Source organism: Centruroides vittatus, unplaced genomic scaffold (assembly GCF_030686945.1).
Source record: "Centruroides vittatus isolate TY-2023 unplaced genomic scaffold, ASM3068694v2 contig_799, whole genome shotgun sequence".
Lineage (NCBI taxonomy): Eukaryota > Metazoa > Arthropoda > Arachnida > Scorpiones > Buthidae > Centruroides > Centruroides vittatus.
This window is the reverse complement of record NW_027122516.1, coordinates 94,999-114,270: the sequence shown is the minus strand read 5'-3', so window position 1 is coordinate 114,270 and position 19,272 is coordinate 94,999. Positions and strand designations below refer to the sequence as shown.

The window sequence follows — 19,272 nt, the reverse complement described above, 5'->3', positions numbered from 1 at the left end:
TTTGATACTGGTAAAAGAACCTAACACAAGTTGGTAAAAGAACATAACAGAAGTTGTAGAATATATTAGTGATAACTTTTAAGTAATAAGATTACTTGAAAGCATGCCACTTTCTCTGTATATAATCTCTTAACGATGAATGGCCGTTGTTTGGAGGTGGCCGTTATCAGAGGTTCGTCTTTATCTTATTCTTGTGCCAGTTTTTAAATAAATTGTTATTTATAATAATCGATTTATACCCCAAGGAAGATGATTGATAAGATCTTGGTTTTTATCTGCAACTTGTTACAACTGCGAAACAACGTGTTCTAACGTAGACGATAAGGATTTAGTCGACCTTTCTCGAGTTTCTATTGCATCTAATTTAATTTACAGTTCCATTTTTCACTTAATATTTACTTTATAATGCATTTATGAATGTCCTAAACCTCTGAGATTCAGATTCCTCATGCAAATGAATGAGATTCAGAGAGAGAGAATGTACTTTATCCACCTTAACAATCGAATTTCGATATATTTAGTAAATTTATCCATAGAAAAAACTTAAAGATCATCAAAAAGTATAAATTCCATAATAAAAAAAGAGCCGAAAATCTCCGTAGTAAGTTGAAAGCATCATACAAAGATCAGTTGCATTGCAAGATTTACAAAATATGGCATATTTTTATCGATAATTCAGCTGATGTACGAATTTTATATATATATAAGAATAGAAAATTCTGTATTTTAAATTCTACAAATAATCTTTAACACGCGGAGATACTTTTAAAGTTGGAAAAACAGATCAACCTAAATTCTCTCACTTCAACCAACGTAGCGTAAATAAAACGCTGAATAGCATTAAAAGAAGAAAACGGAGATGGAAAAAGTATATATAAATCAATGACAGAGAGATATATTTTCTTATATATTCAGTAGAAACCCGACAAAACAGCAGGGAGCACAAGGAGCAAAGAGAGAAGAGAGAGAGAATTTGTCCTTCTCGTTTCAGCATCCATTTCTACCATTTATAAATAGGAATAAAATGATAATGAACGAGATACAAGAGACAAAAAATAATATGGAAGAAAATCAGGACGTAGTAAATATCATTTATTCATAACATTTACCAGGAAATGAGACTTAAGAACCGAAAGGATGCTGAGGAGGATACGTCACGTGATAGATGATGATACATAAAAATACATCCAGCTCGACGGATGAATTATTAAAATATAATACTACATCGTGTGTATGTATTTATATCATTTTTTTTTTTACGTCGTGGACACACGAATTTCTCTTTTAAATTCTAGATATTAACGTGAGAATAAAGTTTTATGGTGTTCCCTATTAGGTGGAATGTTATTCACTTTACGACGTTGAAATTTTCATAAATCTTCAATATATTCTCTTTCCTAACGCATTAAAAGCATCATTCATCATTTAAAATTAATCCTTGATGTATCCTTATCTAAAAATTAAATAATATTCTCTCGAATTTCTTATTAATGTCTCCGACCTTCTTATCTTCTCTAAACCACCCCTCATCGTCACTTATCGGTATATATAATTATTTATTTGCTTAAATTATATATTAGAAAAATATAAACAATTAAATATATATCGATAAATAAATATTTTAAATATAAATTATCCATTAAACAGGATGTGGAAGTTAGATTTATATCCTTGAAGTTTAAACAAATGAATCGTAGAAATCGAGAGCGATCGGATTCGTGGAGATAAGGCTCGAAGAATAGGGCCTTACGGGGCCCTAAACTATTTTAAGGAGGGCCCTAGTTTCTTCTAAGGGGCCCCCTGATACTTGGTTTAGTTAAATCAGTCTCCTGCGTGTGTGAGATTGGCGCAGTTGACTTCGAAATGCCCTTGTTCCATTAAGCCATACGACCATAACCGTAACAATTCCTTCTTCTGACGTGACGGCGATCAGTTTGTTACGTTTATTTTTTCTGATTTCATGCGCTCGAAATTGCGTAAATTGATATTTTACACTTTAAATTTAATTTTCTAGGGCCCCGAATTGTAAAATAACGCCCGTAATTAACAATATAACGGATAAGAAACACTAGGCCTCCTCTACGAGATATCAGGAGGCCCCCCCAGACACTGTAAAAACTATGGAGTGTCCCCATATATCATCATTTAGATAATTCAATCCGTCTGCATTATATAAATTTCTATTGCAGCTACATCATTAGTTACAATATAGATTTATTATTATCTATGTCATTATCATCCGTTAAATTGTTATTTATATCATCTTTGATTATCATCAATTGTATATTTAATCCGTAACGTTTAAAAGTAACGATTGAAGCATCTAATATTATTCATACCCCGTAACATTTACTCGTAACGTATCGATGTTATCACCATTATCTTCATATACCCGCAGAGCAATCTTCAACATCACTTATGAAAATTCTGTATAACAATTATAGTATAATTTAATTCCTATATAAATCTATAAATTATGTAGATGTATACGATGCAGTAGAATTATACGTAACGATGGTGTACAGCCAGCTATTTATGGCATTAAATGCCTGCATCACTAATACTATATTATTATTATTATTAAGTTAAACTTCTAGGAACAACTTAAAATTACACAGGGGCTTCTACAAAATTCCCGTTTACGTCTTTTTGTTTACGGTTCCTCGAATGTTTCTTGTAATTTTTGTTTAATTTAAAGCTACAAAACTCGAGAAAAATAAAAAGAAATGTGGAACAGGTTAGCCATCCAGGTGTTAGCCATGATTCATCTATCACCTTTACTGACCTTAAATAACCTCGTCGAGGACCGATTTACACGTAAATTTAGGTCCTTTTTTATAACGTTATTTGTTTCTGGGAAGGTTCCACCAGTCTTGTGTATACTTATACACACGATTTTTAAACTGTAGTACCCTTATATCAAGGTGTACAGTAGTTTCATTACCTCTTTAACAACAATATCTTTGTTGTTGTATTATTGAATGTTGCCATTCTTCCTCGATAAGCAGATTTCAATGAGTTTTTTGTAGACTGGATAGCTTCAAAGCTTACAAAAATAGCCAAAAAAGACACTCTTTTTGCAAGTAAAACCATTGTAAATGAACCTGTTTATAGTAAAATTTGCTGCTTAATACGTTTTTAATGAGAGAAATTCGTATTATATTAGATGCTTGGAAACAAAAACAGAACCGGATGCTAAGAAAATGTTTCTATTTTATACACGAACATGAAAGTTCACTGTTTAATATTACGTAAACAACTTATTAATTGCGGTTGCTTATCAGTCGGGGGTGCTCGTTATCTCAGAGAAATCAAAACAGATGAAAACCAAATTTAGTGGGGGTCAGACGTTTTAACTGTGTGTTTTTTCCTTTATGTTCTTCGTTTCCTACACACGTCTTTACTTTCGATCTATGTGTCCTTGAGACAATTCTGCACAAACATAATCTATAATTCCACATAATCGATTGTCTCTCTCTGCAACGACGTTAGAGGCAACAAACAAGGCTTTTTTGGGGTGAGAATAAGACGTTTAGAGCCAATCGAAGACGAATCCAAAATTTGCAAGACGTCTGGGAGACGGTCCAGATGGAAATTGGGTCAGTCGCTCCAACACTTTTTGACCTTACGCTTATCCAAAAATAGAAAAAGAAGCACCCTCCTCCCGCACTCAAAAGATGGGAATTTCTCTTCATTAACTGTATAAAATTCATAAGGAGAGTAAAGTAGAAGAGCTGGCGATAAGGATCTTATCTCCCAGTTTAGTTCGCATTGTCGGTAATCAGTCACACTCCTCTTTATCTTACCCTCCGACGCCATTCGGACGTAATATCAGGTGAACGTCCCTCCCTCTTTCCGCTTCTTCTTCCCCTTCGGGCTTACAGTAGACTGTCCTTGTCACGTGGTGTGTGTGCCGACTGGTGTGTGGTGGTGTGCTAGTTGTGGAACTGAGAGAGTCACTGCAACTCGGCTCCGACTGTAGGTTTACATAAGATGTGATTCGGCGGGATACCATTAGCGAAATGTGCTAAAGTTCGTAAGTACACGTCTCACTAACTTTAAGTGTAGAGTACAAACGGAAACAATACTTTCAACCCTCCCACCCGTAGTAAAAGTTTCCGGCGGGACATTTCTCCTAGCCGGTCACTTCCTTAGATATTGTAAGTTATCCTTACACAGGTAAAAGTATGAGGGTTGTCGCTGTTACAAGTATTTCTTCCGGCTTCCCACAAAGGGGATTGGAAATTGTTTTATCCCACACAACTCCCTGTCATATTTAGAGATTATGTAGGATTATATAGACCCCTACTCTTCTTATAAATCTCGTAAATCATTCGATTAAATTCATAGTTTCTCAGTTGTTGACCTTGGTTTTCTTACCCCCCTCTTTGGTTTACCCTATTTGGCGTGAGTACTTTATTAATATTTACATTTCATATGTAACTCGAGTAGTCTTCTAGTCGATTCTTATCTGTTCGGTTCTTTAAATGTATAAAATATGCTAGAAATTTAGTTAAAATGGCGTTTCAACTTGCTTAAGTTGTTGTAAATAAACAATTCTTGCTATTTTATCCCATCGAAAAGTCGTTAATGTCGACCTTATAGGGGTGTAAATCCCTTTTGCTTGCCATCTGTTGGCGGTTTTCCCCCATTTTATTAAGGACACGACCCACTTGCCAGTATGCAAATGAAGTTTTTGTGCAGCTTATAAAGCGATGGAGTGAAAAAATTCTTTAAAAAATGGCAAAGTTTTAGATTTTTGCCGCGATAAAGATTCGAAAGTAAACTTTGTTCCTATCACGATCGAATTACGAAAGACTATATTAGAGATTTTAGTGGACCACAACGTTCGTTTTCGTGTCGCAGATTGGCTTGATTGAATGTTAGTCACCATTGACAGGACAATGGAATTGTCCCTTTGTTATCATCTACACCACACAGGAAATGTTGAATTTATTATATTCGAAATATAAATGGAGAATTACAATATGTAACTCTAGATTAAACACGCGAAATTTTCTAAGCAATGGTTCCTAACGTTCACACACGAGTTTTGTGAGCTGCACCTGGATTTGCCTGAATCGGGTCAGGTGCGTTGCGAGTATATGATTAAAAATCGTGATGATCTACACCTGTGTTCTAACGTGGCCGACTACCATTCGGTATTTTCCCCCAAAAAAATGTGCTTTTATGGGTGTAGAAAAGTATGCAGCAGGTGGGGCAGAGAATCTTGTGTTGGCAGAACATCAAAAGTGCCTTTTCGGTGTCAAAGATTTATTTATTTTATTTTTTAATGTTGTAAGGCTTCAGCGATTCTTCATACCCAATTGTTTAAATCCAAGTTTAGTTATCTTCTTCCATTATAAAAATCATACAGAAGGATGGTCAGCAATAACTTCAATTGTCTTAACAGTGTGGACAATTGTCTAATAATGTGCAACATGTAGAAACATAAGGTTTGGTTGCATACTTTCATGACAAATTATGACAGCGTGAGAGACAGAGTGTAAAGTAAAATTTGGCATAATGTAATAAGCGTTATACATATAGTGTCAAAGCTTTTTCTCTCTACAGCGACAACACTCGTTTATCAGTTAGGTTGGCTGCAAAACCCACAGCTTTACTTGTCTAAATCCAGCTGCTTTGGACGTGTCATTTCTATCAGGAATTGAAGCTTCTGACAACCTTCGAAAACAATCTTGTCGTTAGAATTTCAAAAAAGAAACCACTTCGAACATTCCCAACCGTGCAATAAACCGAAATACGAGAAGGATTTCAAATGAAAAACTCTTGTATACCACTGCCAATGTCCGTTACTTTGTCTGACTCCGGGTTTAAAAAAAGCAAAAACAGATTAAGTTACATCAACGTTGGGGAGAATAATTTGCGTGCAAGCTTATGCCTCGTGTGTGCTTGAAAGAGTTCAAGCTGAACAGACTGCAGGTTTTATTTATAGGAACATTTCTGACTTCTATCCCTCTCTCTCTGGCATGGTTCCAATGTCTGATGAACATATCCAAGGCTGATTTAGCAGTTGTAAGGAATTGGGTGATGTTTTTCTTTTTTTGTGTGTGAGATAGTAGCACCATTTATCATTGTTAATTGTTTATTAAAATGAGATGGTTTTTGACTAAGGTTTTAGGGAATTCTCTTCGAGGTTTTGCCCCCCCTCCGTGAGAATGACACTTGACTCGAAACATCTGTCTCCTCTATACGACGGTGCATTGAACTTGTTAATGATCTGTGCCCACTCTTTTTTTCCTACGAAATGCTCATTCTGACATATGTAACGCTCGGTTGGCGCCGTATAGTTCGCTTCGGTCTCTTTATCTCATCGTAAATATCTCTTATACATTGTTTTCTATCTCCAGATAACTGTTGACAGACAAATTCCAGTTAGGCGTTTGAAGAACTCGAAGGAAACTTAAGGTTATTCTCCCCCTCCCCCGTCTGGTCCTCTCCATCCAGGTAGCTTCTTACACGTAGGGTTGGAAGCGACACGAGAATTCCATTAAGTTTCGACAGACGTGATTCTCTTGAGGGACCGTTAGTGTGAACACGATAGCGTTTTGTTAGCAAGAAAAGAAAGAAAGACTGACAAAAAGGGGGGGAGGCTTTCGTAGAGATTATTAGCATTTTTCCCCCTCCTCGAGCAATTCTACTTTACAATTTCTCATGTTTTTTTTTCACCTTGTTTGCTGCCGTACAGCCATTTTTAATCGGCGCTGACATCATTTTCGATCTTGATAAGAATCTGATTCATAGACTAGACCATTCATAAATTTATTACACGAGATCCGTTACATTTCCAGTTTTGCATTGACTAAGCTCATTGCAAATAATTAGAAAAAGCGAATTTGTTATGCACACATCTTTCCTTCCTTATTCTGGTGTGATGCAACACGTATGACGCCATCACCCGTGACTTGTTTATAATCGGGGGAAAGGAAGATCGAAACACGAAGGCCGGAAATTAAGGAGGTTGAAACCCTTACAAAACTCCCTCGGGGGAAGAAAGGAGTGTTTACTGGGTGTGGAGTGCAGAAAGAGTGAATTTTCTTCGCTTGCAGCTGGCCATTTATATACTGGATTTAACCAAATCGTAACAGTACGTTCCGTATCTCTATAGGAGAGATAGAGAGGGGAAAAAAAGCGTTTTGTAATTTGTTCCTTACGCGACCGTTAGTCATAATAGCATCCTTCAAACCTGCTGCACTTGTGTGACGTAATAGGGTCTGACTCACCTCTTTTGTTGAGGCGCCTTTTGGCCTCACTTAAGCCCTCACTTCAGCTGCTATGGCTTGTTTATTGTGAGGTGCCGGAACGGATTTATCAACAACTATCAGCTTTTTAACAACGGAAAGTATATTCGAAATATATATATAAAAAAAAGAACTCCTCAATTTTCCAGCCCACACATGCGTTAAGATCGGGTCATTAGCGGTTGAAGGATACTAATTGCTTAGGCGCTTTCACACGCTATATTAAATTCTGATTCGGGGGTATTCTGGTTGCAAGCAAAACCGAGCCGTGGAACGTTACTCAAAGTTTAATTTTAGTACGTTCTCCTTTAATTAAATTCGTTCCAACTTTGTTGAACTTCAAAATAGAATGTCGCCATTGTCTCCAGGTCTTGTTTGCATCCTTTTTGAAGGTAACTAGACGGAAAAAATTTATCATTCTTACACTCTAGGATACGTTCTAGAAAATGCTTCTCTTAAAAAAGAATTTTACGATTTCTTGGAACATTTTCTACAATACAGACCAGTAAAAATGGCCCCTTTTTTTCAACCCAGTACCCTAGAGTAACCACGTTCTGTTACATTTCTATCCCCTCTTATTCTCCGAAGATAAATGGATTGAAAAATTCATATTATATCTCTCTCTTCTGGATGCATTTTTGTAATAAAAATTGAGAGCATTCCATTTTTCTCCTCGCAACACCCAAAAATACATCACGAAATTCTTCGGCATTCCTCCTGTACTATGCATTGTCTCTCGTTTTCTATAAGTTTATTTCGTTCACATTCCGAAAATACATGATAGAATTCATCGCCGTTTTAAGGACGTTCTCTAGAATTAAATGTAATAAAATTAATTTTCTCTTCGGGCGGCATTCGACCATGCTAACTCGTCTTGTTTACTCAAGCTGCGAAGATAATCAGACAAAAATGCATCACAGTAGTCTAATTTTTTATGCATTTTCTACGACCGGGACCCTAGAAAACATTCCATTTTCCCCCTCCTCCTAACACCCCAGGGTGTGTAGTAACTACATTTTCAAACATTCCGCCATTCTCTGTATTTGTCTCGGTCTTTTATAACCACGTTTTTGTTTGCTATCACTCCGAAGGTAACCAGACGGAAAAATTCATCACCTTAGCCTCCTTTTTTTTGGTTTAAAAGGGAGCACTTTCTAGTATGTGACGTAGAAATCGAGAAGAGCATGCCACTTTCCTCCTCCCTAATATCCCAGATACGTTTTCCAACATTCCACCCGTCCCCTGAAGGACCTCCCGAAAGAAGAGAGACTGGGGATGAACGAACTATGACACTGACACTGTCAACAGTACACAGTCGGTTGACGTCATCTCCAGCGAGACAATGCCGTCGAGGGATAAATTAAGACGCGATACGGTCCTCCTCTGGTATTTTCGGTTAATTCCAGTCACGTGAACAGGCGAGAATGCCATCCGGGCTAAAGGAACACCAGCCTTGACCCAGTCTATAGCGCTGGGGAAAAGAGGGGGAAAAAAAAAGGTTCTATTCACTCTTGAGAAGTCGGCTAAACACAGGCGGATAAGGTTGCCTAAATGGGGGGAACTAATAAAAAATGAAGGTCTTTTCCTGTCGAAATGTCTAGTTTTAATAACTTTAAATCCACTCGAAATCACCAGATTTTAAGCCGTAGGGGTGAAGATTTTAGTGCCGATTCACCATTCCCCCCGCCCATCTACGCCATGCTTCTCTATGCATCAGTGGAGAGTAACCCGATTCGACTTAGCATATTTAATACAGATAACTTTGCACTTGTTTAAAAACTATTTTAGATAGAAGATAGAACAATGTCCCTACTGTTAGCATCACGCTATCAGAAGCACTTTCGACTGAACCAAGGTTGATTTTCGAGCTGCAGATGGGCAAGATCGTGAGTAAACAGGAAGTCTACCTTATTATCTTAGATATACATCACGCATTTCTTTCTTTTTTCTTAACGTATCGAGTGATATATGGATTGGAAACAGGCTAAAAACGCCATAATTCCCCCTCTAAAAGTCGGAGCGTACGAGAGAAAATTAAAAGTTAAGCGAATTTTTGTTGTTTCTTTGACCATCTGGATGCTGTAAAGGAATTTTCTCACATTTACTTGGTTGGAAAATAACTAAATTTGCCGACTTTTTCCCATTTGGCTGAACAATATGCGGTTTTGTTACGGTACTTTACCAGTTATTTTTTGATGGGGAAGCTTCTATTTTCTCCTCTTCGGGAAAATTTCATCGATTCGCCGCATTTTAATTCAACAACCGGCTAAGATAAGCACGTATCTACCAATCTAAACACGTATGTAACGATCTAAACCTTATATAAATGTCACAAAATGTAAATTTTTGTACTAAAATAACGCGTTAGTAACTTGTTTTCTATGTTTAGAAAAATCTACGTGAAGAAATTTCGAAAATTCCCCTCTCTCTCTCTCTCTCTACGCCCTTATTAAATCGTGGTAAATTGCTGTATTTTAGTATGTCGTAAGCATATTACACTGTATTGTTTGCTTGTTTCCCCACACGTGACGTTAAGAGAGAGAGTATCTTCGTCACGACTACTTCGTTATGGCATACGAAACGAATCGTCATATATATATATAAAATTTTAATAGAGGAAAACCCTGTATAAATTCGACAAAACAGACAACTGTTAAAGTTACAGTATAGAAGAATTCTTTTTGTGAGTAGCCACGATGAAAGAGAAAGTGGGTCAAGGACAGTTGTCTTTTTTAGTTTCCCCTCTCACTCCTCAGAGACTTAAGACTAGAATTTTTAATTTTCTTCTTCTAGAAATTGCTTATTTTCTTTTTTATAAATAGGCAATACAAACGAATTTCTGAGATTTTTCATCCATTTCTTAATTTAACTCTTACAATAATAAACCAATGAGTCAGTTTGTAAACACAGTACAGTTTAAACAGCCTTTTAACCTCATCCACCTAACCATGTGTGTGTGTACCTGTGTTTGACATTCCTTCCTGTTATAATTCACCGATTTGGATTTACATTGCTCCCCCCGATGCGGGAACGGGAGCTTTCTCTTTTCAAGATTGCAACCGCAAATACCCAATTTTCGGGGGTTCCTTTCGCTTGATAAATGATCCAAGTAGGGAATTGGCTTTGCTCCGGGATCCCTCAACACCTTTAAAAACCCTATTTATGGGGTAAAGTAATAGTTTAGGTCTTTTGCCTGCAGGAAATTGGAAACTTTCGGAATTTCTTTAAAGAGGAAGCATTGGAAAAAAGAAAAAAAGATGTAGGAAATCCGGTGTGGAATTGGTCTAAGAGTTCGCTTCTTTATTGAGAACGATACTATTCTCTCTCCCACTTGAAAGCTCAATAGACGTTTTCCTCGATTTAAATCTCCTTCAATACTAATGCAATTCCGAAAATTTCTTTCTGCCTAATTAAATTTGCCAGATAAATTCTTTTTTTTTTTTTTTTATAGTCGAAAATTTAAACTATTCCCTATTATTTAGATTAAATTTTACACACGATATTATTAATTTATTTCGATATAAACCGATATTAAATTCGTGATAATCCTATCTAAAAGAATAGAAATTCTAGAGGAAATCTCTTCTACTTTATCTGCAAAAGCTCTCGAATGCTTAATTGTCCATCCTTTTTTTTTCGATTTAATGCAGAAAAATGTTCCAGTTTAGAAGAAAATAAAAAAAAAAAGGGCCAGTTGGCGCCGTCCTCTTTACACAGAAATTAGGTCGAATCAGTAAAAGTGAAAAATGATTAGAAATATAACTTAAAAAATTTGCAAATCTTTGCCATTTTCTCTCCATTTTTATGTACAAAAGATAAGATTAAAGAGCCTTTATTGTTAATTTCCAAGCGGTTTACAACACGGTACTTTATGGATCTGACCATAAAGATAATCTGTAGGAGGATAAGACTTAAACATGGCTCCTGATAATGCACGTTCACTTAAATAACGTTGACCTAATTGATGCCATCTTCCTATATACGGTCAAAACTGAGAAGTTGTGTGACAAGGGAAACACCTACATTGTTACCGTTTACACTCCCACTTCAGTTTTAAGAATGGGGGAGGGACTTATAGTGGATAATATCTCGTTTCCTCGACTAAATTTTTGCTCTTTTTTCTTTCTTTCTTTATTTTTCAGAGAGTACAACACGTTCTTTGGCCAAAGAAAAAAAGAAACAAGAATGTCAACGACGAGTTGTGGCAACCGTACAATGGAGAAACTGTGGACAGCTTTGCTATTGGGACTTTTCTTTGTGACGTGTAGCTGTAACAAAGAAGAAATTAGCGACATTCACAACTATCTTCAAGACTTAAATGGCAAAGAATCTGCCAATCAGCAAATTTTGGTCGGTGTCAGGAGGTTATGGGGGATACCGGATACCACAGCATCCGTTGGAAGGTTATTTAATTACGTTATCCCCGAAGATGCTTTTTCTGGGGAAGTAGAACGATACGTTGTAAGTATAAGTATACCCAATTAGAAAAATAAAGCCCTAATTTATAGGTTGAGATTAAAAAATGGGGGGAAGGCAAACATTGCCGCTGCTGGTGGTGGTGGTGGAGAGTAAAAATAGAACACCAGTCAATAATTTTGTAAGGGTAGAAAGGATTTGAGAAAGTCAATTATCGTGTCGCATTCTTCCTGTTTCTCATTCCATAATATGTGTAATATGTCTGAGTAATGGAATGTTTTCGAGTATGTTAACAGCACGATTTACTTGTTGACATCGAAACCACAGTTCCTATCGATTTTTCTCAAAAATTCCTCGTAAACCGTGTTCCTTCCAGTCAAAACTAATAATTTTAAAAATATTTTTACACAATAATGTGTTGTATCATTGTTTTAACACGCACAAAAACTCACGTTCTCGTATTGAACACGTAGAGATTAATGGCTCGTCTACTTGCGCTGTTCTATTATATTGCTAAGCACATCCGTGTAATAAAATTGTTTCATTGACAACTGCGTGGTTCGAGCATGTTAAAAGCAAAATTTACTTTAATATTAAAACCACATTCTCCATCGATTTTTCTGCAAAATAAGTTATAAATTACATTTTTAAAGCATTTCTGGATCGAGTAAATTGGTGGATAAATCTCAACCGGTTCAATTTTTTTCACAAGGAAGGAAGTAGTGCCATTTTTAAAGGGAGAGATAAACAGCGAGAACATGTTGAATACGAGCTAGTAGCTGGGAATTTTGCATCAGTAAATCACCCAAGAAACGTCTTTATTATATTTCTAAGCAAGGAAAATGTAATTAACCTTTAAAAATTATCGATATTTTCCGCAGGATACTTCTTAAACAGACCCATTCTTCACGCCAAAGCCCAAATAAATCGCTAGATTAACCCCCCGGCAACCCTCGAATATTTTGTATCCAGAGTAGTGATAATTTTTTAACTACTCTTCTCTTTAAAAACAAAAAAAAAGTCCTTTAGTGTGTCGGACATAGAACTGAAATAGGAGCTAGTGGCTTGACTTCTTGCATCGATATATCACCTCCACAATGTCTTTATCGCATCGTCATGCAGACAGACGTGACACAGCAACGTCCCCCTTAATGGATGACGTGTTTGCCCATGTTAAAGGTCAGCATCAGGTGGGGGCGAAGAGCGAGTGGTTTATCAGTTTCGGACTATAAACACGATGTTGTCCGACATTGCAAATCTAGTGACAAACGATAATCGTGGCAAATGTCAGCTGTCCAGTCCGGTGGAAAGACAAATGCTGTCGTACCGCTCGTAAAACTCTTGCTGGACACATTCGGATTATCGAAGCGTACGGTTAAGAGATTCTGTGGCCCGTTTACGCAGTTTTTTCTTTTTTTTTTTTTCTCTCTCCCTCCCTTCGACCTGTTTGAAAATTTATGGTTTTCTTCCCAACAGAAGACGTCTACGAAAATCGCTGTCAAAGTGTAAAAAGCCAAGCTGGCGAAGAGAGAGGAAGGACTGTTTATTTTCGTCTATACGTGGGAGTTCTACAACTTCAAATGCTCTGCTCAGTCAATGCCATTTTCTTTCTTTTTTAAATTTTATGTACAGTACAAGGCATCTTTTCCATTTATAAAATGACTTAGAATTAATAAATTTTCAAAGCCTTTAAGTACATTTTTCGTAGGGATTTGCTTTTGGTTTGCTGGACAAATTTTTCTTCGAATACTTTACACAAGAATTCTTGCATCTTAAATGCTTTTTAAGCTCGTAAAAGACTATTCGTGTCATATTTTTTCCCCCCAAATTTCGGGTCGGATAGCCTTTTATAGCTTATCCAAACCTATCAATGAGACAATTAGTCAAGTGGGATGTTATTCCTCCTTCGAAAGCATGAGTTAACTTCCGCCTGCAAGCGGGAGACTAAATTCTGAGGTCAATGTCCTGTCTTCACTTAATGTTCATCCAGCTGAACGATAAAATCACAGAAAAATAATTTCTCTTAATATATTTTAAGAAGGAGAGAGAGAGAAAATAAAAAAAATTCCTCGTTGCTAATAGAATTTCTTAAATGACATTAAAAACCTCCTGCCAGAGGAGGAGTTACGATAATGTTTCCGAAATAAACCGTAAAGTTTCTATATATTTACATGGCAAATGATCATATTTGCTTAAGAAATCGATATAATTTATTATATTTAATATAACAGATAAGATTAGGTGGAGAAATGTTTACGCGCTAAGCGAAGCGATATCACTTGGTGGAGACGTCGCGACCGATCGCTATATATTATCAATATTCAAGGATATATTTAGTTAAGATAATAGTATTTTTCGGTATAAGGCTCATTCCCAATAAGGAAATCCGATTAAGATGACGTTATTAATCGTTTCCTTTTGTGTGTCGCGTGGCGGAAACACGAAATTTTCGTGTGAGAAATGTTTCCACGATGTATATCTTTTCCTATCGGGATGTATTCCCGAGCACGTAATGTCCAGTTAAAGTAGAAATGAGTCAGCTTATCCGTTGTAGTGAGTCACTGTGGGGTAACGATGCGGGGGTCTGTCCTGTACTGTACATCAGCTGTCATCCCCAAACCTTCTGCCACTATTAGAAAGCATTACCCTATCCAGTTGCTAGTTACATTTCCCACGCTATTGCACGTATGCAGAAAGTTCTAGTAGCAGAAAGAAAGCAGATTTTGCTTGGACTGTATTCTGTTCTCACGTACTAATGGTTTATTACATAGACAGACGTAGAGAGGGGTTGGGCATTATCACCCAGTCGCAGCTGGTCTGTGTCAACGGCGAAATACTATCATGACATTTTTGACAGTTACATCCGGGAATTTCTCTCTTACTTACGTCCAACTCTGGCTCACCCACATCCTCGGTATGTCGCCATCTACAGGAGAAAAGTATAAGTTTAGTGTTAACATCCACACACTTGTATTTACATACGACACACAAAAGGCCAAATGTGTTAATTTATTCCGAATTTATCCTTGTGTAATAACGAAATCAGCTTGTTAAGTAACGTCTTAGCTCCTCATTGGCCTTTGCATACATCTTTACATATGGCACACTAAATAAATCATATAAAATATGAAAATGTATGTTATGCAAAATTTATCCTTGTATAGTAATGAAGGCAATCTATTTATTAAAGTGTTTTCCCCCCTTTTTAATATTAAAAAGAAATCTTGGACATAATATATTCCTCGTTGTAGTTTCTTGACAGTTTAATTTCATTATTACACAAGAAATAATTCTATAATTAAACATAAAATGCATTTTTTATGCATTAAATATACGTTTTATACTTATAAAAGACTGAAGATATTTAATGTATAATTAGTTTCGGCTGGATTGTATCCAACGTCAACCTTAAGAAGAACCTTGACCATGACTTTAAGAAAGTTTTTATATGCTCTAGATTATTTTAATCAGTTTAATGCTCTAAAAATGACATCTTTAATCTATCAAATGCACTGACTCACTGACTGTAATTCATTGTCAGATGCAGCTGTTATTGTAATATATTTTCGATACATTCTATGCGTACAGTTTTTTCTATAAAATTTTATTGTTTCAGGTGACAGAGGCAGGAGAACAAATCCTGCCTAGTTGGCTTTATTTTGAAGAGGAAACACGCACATTCCGAGGTGTACCTACCGAACAAGACATTGGTCATGCTTATATTAGTGTGAAAGCAGTGGCAAAGAGTACAGAAGGTATTTATTTTTTGTTCAGTTCATATCTGTATCTAACAAAACGTATGAAATATTGATAGCATCTCCTTTTCAGATGATCCACTTATCGCCAAAGATGTTTTCTCAGTCGAAATAGTAGATGATTCCTTCCAATATACCAATCGTGAAAAAGAAAAATGTCCATCTCCCTCCAGTCGCACAGTTCTTACTGTGATTGCAGATGCCAATATGGCCGATCTTCCTCCCTACAGAAGATACGACTTAATCACTAAAATGGCCACAATCATGAAACTCGAAACACGTGATATAAAACTCGTCACATTAGGTGGAGAGAAAGCATTCGATGAGCAAGCTATAGTAGCTGGACCAGGCAATATCCATAGCAGAGACGGAGCGGGAGTAATTCTTAAATGGATCGTCGGTTGCGAAGGTACCATTAAAGATACGGAAAGTGTTAATTTGGTAGAAAAATTAGCGAAAAATGGAGAATTAGCTTCTCAGTTGGGACTTCCCATAGTTGGGTGGCATGTTACAAATCAGCGTCCAACAATACAAGTAAGAATGAAAAGACAGAACCATGTTTTGTACGGGACTCCCGTGCCAGGAATTGTACCAACAATGTGGACATCGGAAACAATTGACGACATCGAACCAACCGAAGATTCCGTCATACCAGAATCTAGAGTTGTTCCTACAATGTCTTCCCCGATATATACTACTACCACGCATCGTCATCGTCATCATCACAGTGCTACGGACCGAGGACATCATCATCATATAGTGCCCAGTAGCCCTACTTTTATGCTTCATTCTACTCCAGTTTTTGTTCCTGTTGTTCCCACAGATTATGTTGAATCCAGCTTGTTTACAGAAAGTGTACTACAGCCTTCTGTGTCCACACCTCACATTTACGTTCCAGAAATGACATCTCCGACGCCTTCCATGTCCGAGAGTGAAATCCAACCAACTAGAACTTATCCAGTAATTGAGCCGAGTACGATTCCAAATGCCAAACCTGTCGTGGAGAATAAACTCAAAAAGATGACACTAATGGTTGGTAAACTATGGACATTCGTTATACCCGAAAATACCTTTAAAGATTTCGAAGATGGTGATACAAGAAATCTCAAACTCATGTTCTTAACTCCCGAAAGGGAATCAATACCACAGAACTCCTGGATCCAGTTTGATCCTGTGAAACAAGAACTGTACGCTATACCTCTCGAAGAGCACATAAAAGTCCACCATTTCTACATAGAAGCAATGGACAGCGAAGGAAAATCAGCGTTTGAACGTGTTAATATAAGAGTTCTACCTCCTCCCAAATATCAATTTACTCACATGTTCAAAATGACCATGAAGTATTATAAGTGGCAATATCCGGTCGGAATCGATTGGCAAATGGAAGTGATGAGAAGACTGGCGAGATTGTATAAGGAACCGGATGTTTCGTCAATTGTTGTGAGAATGGTTAATGTAGATCCATTAATATTTGGTTGGTCGAACGATACCTTAAGTGATGCAACTGACTGCCCACGAGAAGAAATTTTAAAACTTTATGATAAGTTAGCAACAGATTCTGGAGTGACAAGACCTCTTAGAAAGATTATGAATGAGGAGTTCAAAGTTCAGGAACTGGATATTGAATTTGAGGGCGTTTGCAAACCTCAAATCACTACTGCAGAACCGGAGGTCATAGAATCTCCAACTATTCGTAATCCGATAGATCATATAATCACATACGAAGGTGATGTTTTCCAGTTTGTAATTCCTGCAGATACTTTCTTTGATGACAAAGACGGTATCACACGTAACTTGACACTCGAATTAAAAACGATAAACAATGCAGATCCAGACGACTCTTGGATTATGTTCGACCAACGTACCCAAATGATTCAAGCCATGCCAGATTCTCAACAAGTAGATAAATATGAATTTCAAATTAAAGCCACAGATTCTGATGGAAATTATGTATCGGATGCATTTATCTTCGAGGTAAAAATGCGTAAATCACAGAGATTTAGTGTAGACTTTAGTATTTATTTGGATGAAGATTTTGAAGATTTTAATAAGAATATTGTTAAGAAAATGCTCGTTGCTCGAAAATTGGCTCGAATGTATGGTGATTCTGATACTAAATCAATGCGAATTCTTAAAATTAAAAAAGGATCTGTAGTATATTCATGGACTAACAGCACTCTACCTAACAAATGTTCGTATGATATCATAACTCAATTAGTTAGGAAACTTATCAATAATGATAACACAGTAACGGAGGAGCTTATCAGAGCACTTCAGCCGGAGTTTAAGATAACTAAAGTCAAGATTACACCCGGGCCGAAATGTATAGACTTAAATGAAGAAGAATCTCTGGAAGTTTCGTGGCCCACCATCACTACATTGGAGACAACATCTAAACCCGCAACGACTAGTGACGATGATATATATATCACTACAGTCATTCCTGCCGTGGTTATCGCTATCATGCTAATTATTGCTGCAATGGTAGCATGCTTCTTATATCGTAAGAAGAGGAAAGGTAAAATGACCATGCAAGATACAAGTGGCTTTATGAGTAAAGGTGTTCCGATCATTTTCGCTGATGAAATCGAAGAGAAATCGGATCCAGCAAAACCACCAGTTATCATGAAAGACGAGAAACCGCCATTATCTCAACCGACTTATCAAACGACCGGCAGTACGGAACCAACACCGCAAATCGAGAGGAGGGAACCACAGACTGATCCACCTTATCAGCCACCTCCACCCTTCACAACTTCTCGAGAAGCCAAAAACGGAAGACCAAAGGCAACACCCACGTACCGTCAACCACCTCCATATTACGTGCCCCCCTAAATGTAACCAATGAGCTTTTCCTATTGAAAGTAATTGTCTTGTGTGTGCCTTCGGTCTTATAAAAAAAAAAGTTTGTTCCTTTTTTTTTATCGTGATGCCTTATCGCTGTGTATGTTGCACTATGCAAATTTGTGGCTCTCTTCCCTAAAAGTACAAACGTGTGCTTACACCTGCAGGGATAAAGTAGACTTAAACTTTATATTCTGCCATTTTTTTTCCATGCTATCCAGCATATTTTTGGGGGGGAAGAAATGCTAGTGTTGACTTTAAAACAAATCTCTCTCTGCAGGGACAGAGTTAATTGGCCATTTTTTTCGTTTTGTACAGACCTATTTCTTCTTTTTGAATAGTTTATCTTGTTTTTAAAGATGTTAAAAATACAAAAAATTGAAGAAATAATACCTTCAGGTGCAATTTTCGTTTTTCCTTCCTATACTCTTTTTCTATTAAATAATAATACAGTTTTCCTCCGAGAATGGTCTGCGAAAAGTCAGTAGGCGATGGCTGCACAGAAGACCACTGTGACGTAATTTATTTCCAGCGAATGAGAGCTGAAGTACCCTGTGACGTCACAATGCAGTTATATTCGCTCATTCACTCAATGTGGTGCTGAAGGGAACACACTTTATTCCCTTCTTAAAACTTACTAAGTCAAATTATGTATTCAAATGAAAATAAAGAGATTAGTTCATTTTTTTCCTGTATATTTGTCCAAATATGACATTTTATTCTGTATTATTACGAAATATAACTAAACAATAATAATAATGTAATATTAGTACGTGTTAATTGTTTTTTAAGCATATCATGATTAAATTTATTTTATTAAACTCAAATTTTGAATTAAAGTACATTCTTATTCAAATTTTCAAATTTATCCAATTAGATGGTTTAACGTTTCTGACGTAGAAAATCATAAATTATTCATTAAATCGATAACCAATCACAGTCGTAACGTAAAAATACGTCACTAATCAATCAAATAAAAGATGAACTTAATTGGT

The 19,272-nt window shown here is 36.7% G+C and overlaps 1 protein-coding gene across 1 annotated transcript; it reads left to right on the top strand.

The window, feature by feature from the left end:
• Positions 1–3,928: 3,928 nt before the first annotated feature.
• Positions 3,929–18,963, top strand: LOC136981874 (dystroglycan 1-like). The gene is made up of 4 exons (XM_067278249.1): positions 3,929–4,036; positions 11,405–11,723; positions 15,295–15,433; positions 15,507–18,963. Exons 2-4 carry the CDS (start codon positions 11,448–11,450, stop codon positions 18,266–18,268), a joined length of 3,177 nt encoding a protein of 1,058 aa, XP_067134350.1. The 5' UTR covers positions 3,929–4,036; positions 11,405–11,447; the 3' UTR covers positions 18,269–18,963.
• The last annotated feature ends 309 nt before the right edge of the window (positions 18,964–19,272 follow it).